This window comes from Portunus trituberculatus, chromosome 22, assembly GCF_017591435.1.
Source record: "Portunus trituberculatus isolate SZX2019 chromosome 22, ASM1759143v1, whole genome shotgun sequence".
NCBI lineage: Eukaryota > Metazoa > Arthropoda > Malacostraca > Decapoda > Portunidae > Portunus > Portunus trituberculatus.
The window spans coordinates 9,815,930-9,826,063 of NC_059276.1; the positions used below are offsets into that span (position 1 = coordinate 9,815,930).

A 10,134-nucleotide genomic window follows, 5' to 3' on the forward strand; every position below is an offset into this window, starting at 1 on the left:
ACACACACCTAGCAGTATTTAATGAAATTCCATCTGCAGGAAGAGCAATGAACAATGGTTCATCTTTGTACAATCTGGACTGTTAAGACTGACACAACTAAATCATGTTAATAAACAAAGACCTTTAAACAAATCTTCATAATGCAAGATCTCTTATAAGTCATTTTTTATACATTACAAATCTCATAAGCCATTACTCCTTGTAGCTAAATGCACAAAGGTTAGGTCATGAAAACTGTAAATATGAATGATGACATAATCCTTCGGTCAAAACTGTGTGCACTTCTTTCCACACTGTGAATGTTGCAGCATCCTCCATCCTTGCCACTCTGCCTTGCACTCTGCCCACACGTTTATGAAAGCAGTGTGCAGTGTGCCACTGGACCTCCAAAAGCCTGCAACAAAAAAGAAAGGAGTCAACAAAAGTTCATGTTTAGCAATCATTTACCTTCATGTCATCTTATCAATCCTAAATTGTGAAAACTGCTTACTTGTTATCACACTTGTGGTACAGGAAGGTAGATAAAAAAAACCTAGACAAGCAAAGCTACACTATTTTTTTTTATGCAAGAGGGAAACTAGCCAAGTGCAACAAAAGTTTAAAAAAGGCCCACTTGAATTGCAAGTTCACTAAAAGATTGGTACAGAATTAATCAAAAGACGGTCAAATGTCATGAAACCTCCCTCTTAAAAGATGTCAAGTCATAGGAAGATGGAAATACAGAAACAAGCAGGGAGTTCCAGAGTTTACAAGGCCATTGTACAGAGTTAGCAGTTGGAGGGGTGAGAAAAACTGAGGACAATGACAAAATAACTACTACTTGACAATTTGTTTGCCTTATTTGGTGTGCAGCAAAGTGTGTGTGCCACTCCCTTCTTGAAACTCTGGAGCACCTTCATGTGTTCAATGAAGTGCTGGGCAGGGATACAGAGGCGCTTCCCTCAATGCCATGCCACCAGTGCAGCACGTCCTGTCGGGGAAATGCAAACACTTACTGCAGTCACCAACACCCAAGGAACATGTGCAACTCAGCCACTCATCCCTCCTTACAGATACACACACACAAAAACTACAGGCACCAACACCTAACAAATAAATGCAAATCAGCCACTCATCTCCCCTTTCTCCTCTGACAGAGATGCCTCCACAAAGAAATCAATAACACACAGATTGATCACATTCATCCTTCACTGACACAAAGTTCAGAGAAAAACTAAGAATCTGTACATCTTACAATTCAATCATTTCATCTTTTCTTCATTACAAAATTTCATGAACTGCTTTATTGCGCATGCACACGCAGACACACACACACACACAACTTTACCTAAGTGAGATGTGGTGCACTGCCTCCCTTGGTGGAAATAAGGGAGAGTGGAGTGGTGTGGGTACTATCAGGCTGGCTGCGGAGACCATCCAGCCTGCCTAACTGTCCTCAATCCTTGCTCACATGCTCCACCACAAACTTCATCACAGAAATCTGATATCTGTGAGAGAGAGAGAGAGAGAGAGAGAGAGAGAGAGAGAGAGAGAGAGAGAGAGAGAGAGAGAGAGAGAGAGAGAGAGAGAGAGAGAGAGAGAGAGAGAGAGAGAGAATAAAATAGAATTATCACAGTTTATATTTCTTCAATGATATTCTACTTTTGGTCATATTTGTACGGTATTAGTGTCAAATGGTAATAAAGAAGGATATAATAAGAACAAAACTAAGATAAAAACAGCTGCAATTAGAGGCAGTGGTAGCAAGAATAGGAATGGTCATGATAGGTACCTTGTGGGACCTCCTCTTTCCTTGTACCATTACTTTGCTGGTGTCTTGTGTTGGTGAATGTCCTGGTACAAGAAAATAACAGGGCAGATATTCATAGTACAATTACCTTATGGGGAGTTAGGTTAGGTAAGTTTACAAGATATTAGGCTAGTTTATCTTTTGTGGGAGAAGAACATAGGGTATATATTGGTGCACACCCAAATCACTTAAAACACTAAAAACCAACACAAAACACACTCAAAACACCTCGCAACACTTCAAATACACCTATAACTCACTAGAAACACCCAATATATGCCAGAATCACCGCGAACCACCCAAATACACACACAAACCACTTATAACACTCAAAACTAACCCAAAACACACTCATAAAACCAAGCAACACCCGAAACGGCACCATAACACACACAACACTCTCTAGAAACACAACTATATGCCACAATCACCCCCCACACACCCAAACCATTTAAAACACTCAAAACTAACATATAACACACTCAAAACACCATGCAACACCTTAAAACGCACCAAGACATACCTAAAATTCACTAGAAATACCCAATATAAACCAAAACCACCCCCCACACACCCAAACCCCTTACAACACTCAATATCATCCCCTACCACACACAAAAAGCCATGCAACCCCTCAAAATACCCCAAACACACCTAACTCACTTTAAACACCCAATATATACCCAAATCACCCCCCCATACATATCCAAAAGACTCCTAACACACACCCACATAGCTTAAAACACTCAAAGCACCACACAACCCCTCAAAATGCTCCAAAAACACATTCAAAATATGCAAATACTGGAACACATCTCAATCCTCATACTCAAGGTACGTAAAATATACCTAAAAGGCCTAAAACACACAAAATGCACCAAAGACATATTCATAACATCTTGCAACACTAGTGAACACACTTAAAATATGCCAAATATATTCCAAAAACCAGCAAACAGTATGTATTATAAAGAACGTTAAGATTAAAAGGGACACTTACCTAAATATTACACCTTGGCTTCTTCTCCTATTCCGCTTCTATTTATCATTTCTTCTTCATCCTCCTCCATTGTTTCTCCTTTCTCTTCCTTCTATTGCTTCCATCTTCACGCCTGAGCCTAGAAACACATCAAAACACTAAATGTTAGACAAAATATTGAAGAAATGAAGGGTGACTTAAGTATTGTGGCTTGGCTGTTGCTCCTCTTCCTCCCCCTTTTCTCATTCCTTCCTCCTTATCCTCCTTTATTTCTCCTTTCTTCCTCCTCCTGCTACCAATATCTACACACCTGAACCTAGAAACACACGAAAACACGTAGAAATCACTAGATATCAGGCAAAATATTGACGAACTGGGGTGTTGGAAAAGAGGCGCCAGCCTGAGGCTATGATGAGTCACCACCTGGACTGTGGTTATCAGAGAGAACGGGAACGTGGGTGACTCGGCTAAATTACGTAAATAATTTGATTTCAAAAATGACTTTTAGAAAAAACGAAGCCACGGCCGAATGCATGACATTTTATGACGTGATAAATATTTAAACTAATTTTCAAAATATCAAAATATCTCCAGCTCAACTAGTTTTTAAAAATGTCTAAATTAATTACGTTAAAAGTATAAAACATTTTCAACAATAACTTTCCTAAAACGTCCTGGAAAGTCAAGCCATTTTCACTTGGCGAGTATTTTACCACATTTCACGGAGTCTGAGCTATCTTTTAAGGCATTCTACAGCGAGTTAGACCGAGAAGCAGAAACGTGAGCAAATAAAATAAAGAAAAATAAGACTTTTATTCAACAGCACCAAACACCATTTCAAAGTCCACATATTTCTCTCAATAGATTGATTTCACACTTAAAAGAGCATAGACGATTCTTTGATACCATAAAGGCTCACTTATAGCTTCAAATAAAAAAGCTCAAAATGGGAAATTGAAATTTTGACCGTTGAAAAGCCTTTAACATACGCCATAAAACACCACTAAACGCTACATATTTACCCAATACAGGCGCGAAAAACACTTCAAACACAACGAAACATTTATAGAAACCATAAAAACATACCATGGAAGCGTAATATTGCCGTTAGGAAATATTAGAAAAAAAGTATTTGACCCCGCAGGCTGATGGCTTGGGGAATGGTGATGGCTGGGGGACCGCGGGGGGAGACGGCCCGGAGCCAACACCGGGAACAGCGGGTGTCTTTTATCATCTCACCAAGCCAAAATCAAGCCTTATAGGGAACTTTTGACTATGGGATATGAAATAGTAGCCTGCTGGCTCCATTCTGACACTTGTTTGGCTTACGATAAGTGAAGGAAGCAAATATCAGCTTGTTTCTTTGTAATGATCGTTATACCTATCACCTTTTAATATTTGCGTACTGTTTTCACTCTCACATGTAAAAGAAACCTAAAAATAAGTGACTGGCCTTATAAATACCTTTAATTGATGGAGATAAGGCAGTGTGGAGGGTTGTGGCGAAGGCTTGCACTGCTTGGTGCATGGTACGTAATTGGTGCTGCTTGAGAATTGTCGGTAATATAGCAACACTTCACTTCACTTGTGTTTTGATTGTGTTTACCAGTGTTTTCGGTATACAAGAGCGTTTTTTTTTTAGTGTGTGTGTGTGTGTGTGTCAGTATAGCTCACCGCCACCACCACTGTTATCACCACCACCACCACAAGACCACTGCCGTTTAAACCAGTAAGAGATGGTACGTCTGTGAAGGCACTACGCGTGTAAAATAGTATGAATGTCTATAATAACTATCTATTACTAAATCTATCAATGAGATACTATACTTGTAAAAATATCACAATGATTTATTGATTATTGTGACATCTTTCTCTTCGTTATCATGTCCAGCTTTGGTTATTTGTCAAAGCAGTATATATCAAATTGCATCCATAGTTGTACAGCGAGTGTTGGCAACTCTATTTCTATCGATTAACTAATGATTTACCTGACTCAGACCAATTTAATCAGAGTTGTGATTTATGTGCATATATCTATTTTGCACTGTAAATATTTCAATGTATGTAAATAAAACTACGAAAGTGTGTACGACTTCAGTCTTGCGTGATGTGATGTGAATGTTTTCTTTCTTCATGTATATGTGCAATAATCAGTGATGCTACGTAGCCACCCTGAATGCTTGTGAGTTATCCTTTCCTCCCCCCTGCCCAGACAAAGGACAATAGTTTTGAGATAGGAGTAAAATCCCCATATAATGCACAATACAACATCCCTCACAATAAATCAATGATGTGAAGAGACAAACACGCGAGTCATCAACAGAACACTTGGCACACATACCTGTTTTGAAACGAACAGGTGTGCAGATCTTGTTGGAGAGAGATAGGTGTGCAGGATATCTCGTTGGGGAACAAACAGGTGTGTAGCTTATCAGGTTTGGGGGAGAAACAGCTGTATCTGAAATGAGGTTATAGATTTCTAACATTAAACTGAGGGAAGAATTATTTTGACTTTGTTTAACTAGAACAGATACAGATGCTTCAAAATAGACCATGGTAAAGTGTACTAGGGTTGTTTATATATTACTTCACCATTCATGGAAGAATTAGAGAGATCCTCAACACAAAACTGAGGGAAGTATTAATATGGCTTAACTGCAACACTGAGATAGACGCTTCAAATTAAACTACGCTAAAGTGCACTAGAGTTGTGTACAAGTTACTTCATCAGTCAATGGAGAATTAAACAGATTTCCGATATAAGACGGTAGTTACACGAATATGATAACAAAAAGTCTAGTTCTATACGCGAAAATGAATTAGGTTTATGAAAATACCAACTGATTATTTAACCACTAAGCTAAACTATACGTGTGGTTTACTAGTTTAGACTAAAAGGATCATTATTCAAGGAAATATTGCCTCTACTTTACTGATCCGGGAATAACCCAATTTTTACTTTATATAACTTACTACTCAAAGTCTGATGCCACATTAAAAAGTATACGAGTCCAGCTTGTCTCTTTTCCAGCTTTACTAGCATTGCATTATTTAGGTTTACTTATCTCGTCACATTAGCACTACATAGATCTTTATCACTTACAACTACTGACTCAACCGATACAAGAATACTTACTGTTCTGAGTGACACGGGGCGGTTTGTCTGTAGCAACTCTCAAAAGCAACCATGAACACTAATACAACTAGCTTTACGCCTCTTAGCACCTGTATTTCAGCACACACACAAGCTCCAGGGTAGATAAAAGAAAGCTATTTAGCGTTATTTATTGAAAACAGTGGCGAGGCATGTGAAGGGCACAGACGCGGAGTGATAGCGGCCAATGTGTTCCAGAGGCAGTGTGGGTGCATCCCTTTCCATCGCCTCCTTCATGTGCAGCTGCCTCACCCCCGTCTTGTGCCCCACACACGCCGCGCCGCTCTGCCAGACGTTACTCGGGTACCAAAATGTAGCTAATTCTAGACATTAAGTACCATTACAGAGCCATACAACACTGAAATGCAGGCGGCTAGAAAAATACTTCTAAAATTGAACTCATTGACAGTAAAAACATAATGGAGGAGGTTATTCTTTGGTGTTAAAACAGTTTTTCTCTATAGTTCTTCCTTCTCCACGTAAGGACCTTCTCTGTACTCCTCAGGCACATCCTCCTCCTTGCTGGACTTCTTGTAAAATCCTTTCTTGATCATCAGCTGGTTAATTTCATCCTGTGACAGCTTTTTCAAGTCAATGCGTTCCAGCACCTCATCGTCCTTATTCAACAGCAGCAGCTCTGGGGGCGCGCCACCGATGTGTTGGAACTTAGTGTTGTGGCTGGCGCGAGGGTCAAGGAAAACAGTAACATAGGAGGGGAAAACATGGAATATCAAGAAACATGTAAAACTTTATAAAGAACTAATAAAAAAAAAAAGAAATTCTCAGGAAAACCAAAATATCAAGGGAAAACAAGGAAAAGTAAGAAAAAAGGAACATTGAAGGAAAAATATGGAAAGCCAATTAGATTAAAGGAAAACCAAGGAAAAACTAAAGAAATACAAAAGAACGCAAAGAAAAACAAGGGAAATCAAGGAAAACCAAAGAAAAATTAGGAAACCGAAGGGAAAATAAAAAAATTACATAAATAAACAGGAAAACCAAGGGAAAAGTTAGGAAAGGCAAACGAGGGTAAGAAAGCCAAGGAAAACAAAAGAAAACGGAAAACTCAGGAAAAATCAAAGGGAAATCAGTGTTGTACTAAGACATTGCTCGCTACGATTATATGCGTCTCTCTCTCTCTCTCTCTCTCTCTCTCTCTCTCTCAAAAATGCAATAATGTCTAATCTACTTTTTATTCTTCCTTCTATTGGCTTAGCTTAAATCTATTTTGCGGTCTCTCTCTCTCTCTCTCTCTCTCTCTCTCTCTCTCTCTCTCTCTCAGTGAAAGGATACAAGAGGGCAGGTCCTGATGGATGAATTGCTTCGCACCAGGATATCTGTTCAGCTGTCATCCACTGCAGCTCTGGAAAGAAAAATAAACAAATATTAGTCTTGATCGTGTATCTATAAATAAAATTACATGCGCCACACACACACACACACACACACACATTAACTAATTTCTTGCTCAAATTCTTCACCTTTTTATCTCTCTCACAGAGGCCGCCTTACGTGATTTTGTAGTTTCAGAGACTTGTAGGGATTAAAATAGTGAAGACTGTGACCATTGATCTTCTGACCTCGATAGACCCTTCCTAATGTCAATAAAATAGTTTAATCGTACACAAATCTCAAGGTAAAAATGTGTCCCAGTAGTGAAGTTATTAAATTATTAGAATCTATAATCAATAGTCATAAAAAAAAAAACAATGGAAGCAAAGCAAAGTCAACTAATTGAGTCGAGTTAATAATTGTGTTCAGTTTGAGGCAAGACAATTTTGAGTGATATGCAAGTGTAGTTACCCAGTACTCTCAATTATTCATCCCTTTCTCTGGTAAACTCTAGAACACCCTCCGTGCTTCTGTATTTCCTATTTTCCTATGACGACTTCATTCAATAGGGAGGTTTCAAGACATTTATAACCTTTAATAATGGCTAACTCTCAGACCTGCGAGGGAACTGGCAATTAAGTGGGCCTTTTTATCATTAATGCTGCCCTTGGATAGTTTTCCCTTCTTACATTAGAAAAAAAAATCACAAAAAATTATATAAATACGTAAATATACAATCAACACAACGTTCTATAAAGGTAAATATATCATACACTAATAATTTATCAGTCAACACCAGGCGACAGGTGCAGTGTACACAAACCAGTAAACACACAGCTGACGCCTCACACGTGTCCGAACCGCGCGGGAAAGACGTCACGGAGAGCCAATCAAAACCTAGCTCGTGTTCATGTGTTGATGTGTTGCCGCGCTGCTACCTTTGCGTGACGGGATGGTAAGGGTGGGGAGAGAGAGAGAGAGAGAGAGAGAGAGAGAGAGAGAGAGAGAGAGAGAGAGAGAGAGAGAGAGAGAGAGAGAGAGAGAGAGAGAGAGAGAGAGAGAGAGAGAGAGAGAGAGAGAGAGAGAGAGAGAGAACGAGAGAGAGAGAGAGAGAGAGAGAGAGAGAGAGAGAGAGAGAGAGAGAGAGAGAGAGAGAGAGAGAGAGAGAGAGAGAGAGAGAGAGAGACCCCACTATTGATTCTAACTTATAACCCCTATACCAATTACTTATTCTAACATGTGGTAGTGAATCATTCCTTCATTCCAACTCATAACAGCGGAAAAACAGCGTCACGTCCGTTTTCTTCTATGACAATATCTGTACATTCCACATTCCACACTAAGGAACCTATGATAAACAAGTTCCAACTCTCGGGAACTAAGCAACATCGTCAGGCCTGCATGACGGTCAGAACGACTATCAATACAGGAAACTCTGTGATCTTACTCTACCATGGCAGTAACAAAATGGGTATAGGGCCCCACTAGCTGACTAAAGACATGGCACAAATACTTAAGTCTACTCTAATTACTAAATCACCACCCATTAACAAGTGATTAGCCCCTTCACTACCATGACGCGTTTCCATATTCAATCTGCTTATTAACAGGTGATATAAAACTGCTTCAGAAACTTGTGTGGGGATTAAAATAGTGAAGACTGTGGCCAATAATCTTCTAACCTCCACAGACCTTTCCTAATCTCAATAAAATGATCTAATCGTACACAAATCGCAAGGTTAAAATGTGTCCCAATACTGAGGGACTTAAAAGGAATTACTGAAAAGCCAACAAGCATTTAGTAACTCCAAGCAAGGCCAATGTAATCTATCTGCATTCTTACATCACTAGGGAGTCTTATCAGTCATTCGAGCACATGTTCCTTCACATAAGTTAAGAGATAAGAGGAGAACACGTAGGCAAGCTCACATGATAACAGAAAGGGAAGAAGAATAGAAGAATAAAACTAGATAAGATATGGAAGAAGTTAACGAGAGGAGAATGAAGATTGAAGAGACGAAAAAATACAAACATGCTTGAGAGAAAAGAAAGAAGAGGTAAGAATGAAGCAAACGAGAGGATGGAAGGAAATGAAGACAAAAGGTTAAAACTTACTCAGAGGAAACGAAAGAAGAGAGGAAACGAAAGAAGCAGAGATGGAAGAATGGAAACAATAAGAATAGCTTGAAAGAAATGAAAGAAGAAAGAAAGTACACAGGTCAAATGATAATAGGAAAGAAGAGGATAGAATAACGGAGAAATATAGGAAAAATGATTAAAACTACACACACACACACAATCTGAGGAGAAAACGTGACGGAAGATGAAGAGGAAAGTGTGTGTGTGTGTGTGCTGTCTGACGTCTGCACCAATGACAGCTCGAGACGTGCACACACACACACACACTAATCACCTCTTCTTACACACTACCGGTAAAATATGACCACTAATTAACCACACGGACAGGTAACACACGTACACACACACAGGTGACTCAGAACCGCTAAGATAGAACCACACACACTAAAACACGATATATGTCCAAAAATAAGAAAAAGAATGCATTATACCTGGCAGGACAAAATAATGTTTAAGTTACCCATGCTTATATTGATCTCTGGGCCTTCTTAGTATGAGGATAGCAAGTTCTTACCTCCACCCTGGCCTTCGCGACGCCCTTGTCCTGCACTTCCTCACCCAGCGCCAAACACACAGCGCCAAGGAGAAGAGTAATCAACCAACCTTGCGCCATGATTCTCCGTTGTTGACTGGGCGGCGTGTGTCTCCTCCTTCATCTACCTCACCTCCTCATCTCCTCTATTTCCTCTTTTCTCTCCATTTAGTTACTGAAATTTAAGTGAAAAATATGGGTGTCCGTT

The 10,134-nt window shown here is 39.5% G+C and overlaps 1 protein-coding gene and 1 long non-coding RNA gene across 2 annotated transcripts; both read right to left on the reverse strand.

Annotated features, from left to right (window-relative positions):
• Positions 1–401: 401 nt before the first annotated feature.
• LOC123507314 lies at positions 402–5,055 on the reverse strand. The gene is made up of 5 exons (XR_006675636.1): positions 4,234–5,055; positions 2,791–2,908; positions 1,773–1,834; positions 1,329–1,488; positions 402–971 (listed from the first exon to the last, which is right to left on the reverse strand). It is a non-coding gene; the product is annotated as an uncharacterized LOC123507314 (long non-coding RNA).
• A 985-nt stretch (positions 5,056–6,040) lies between these two features.
• Positions 6,041–10,066, reverse strand: LOC123507313 (selenoprotein M-like). Its single transcript, XM_045260071.1, has 4 exons — positions 9,909–10,066; positions 7,220–7,286; positions 6,973–6,976; positions 6,041–6,601 (listed from the first exon to the last, which is right to left on the reverse strand). The coding sequence occupies exons 1-4, from the start codon at positions 10,005–10,007 to the stop codon at positions 6,382–6,384; spliced, it is 390 nt and encodes a 129-aa protein (XP_045116006.1). The 5' UTR covers positions 10,008–10,066; the 3' UTR covers positions 6,041–6,381.
• Between the last annotated feature and the right edge of the window lie 68 nt (positions 10,067–10,134).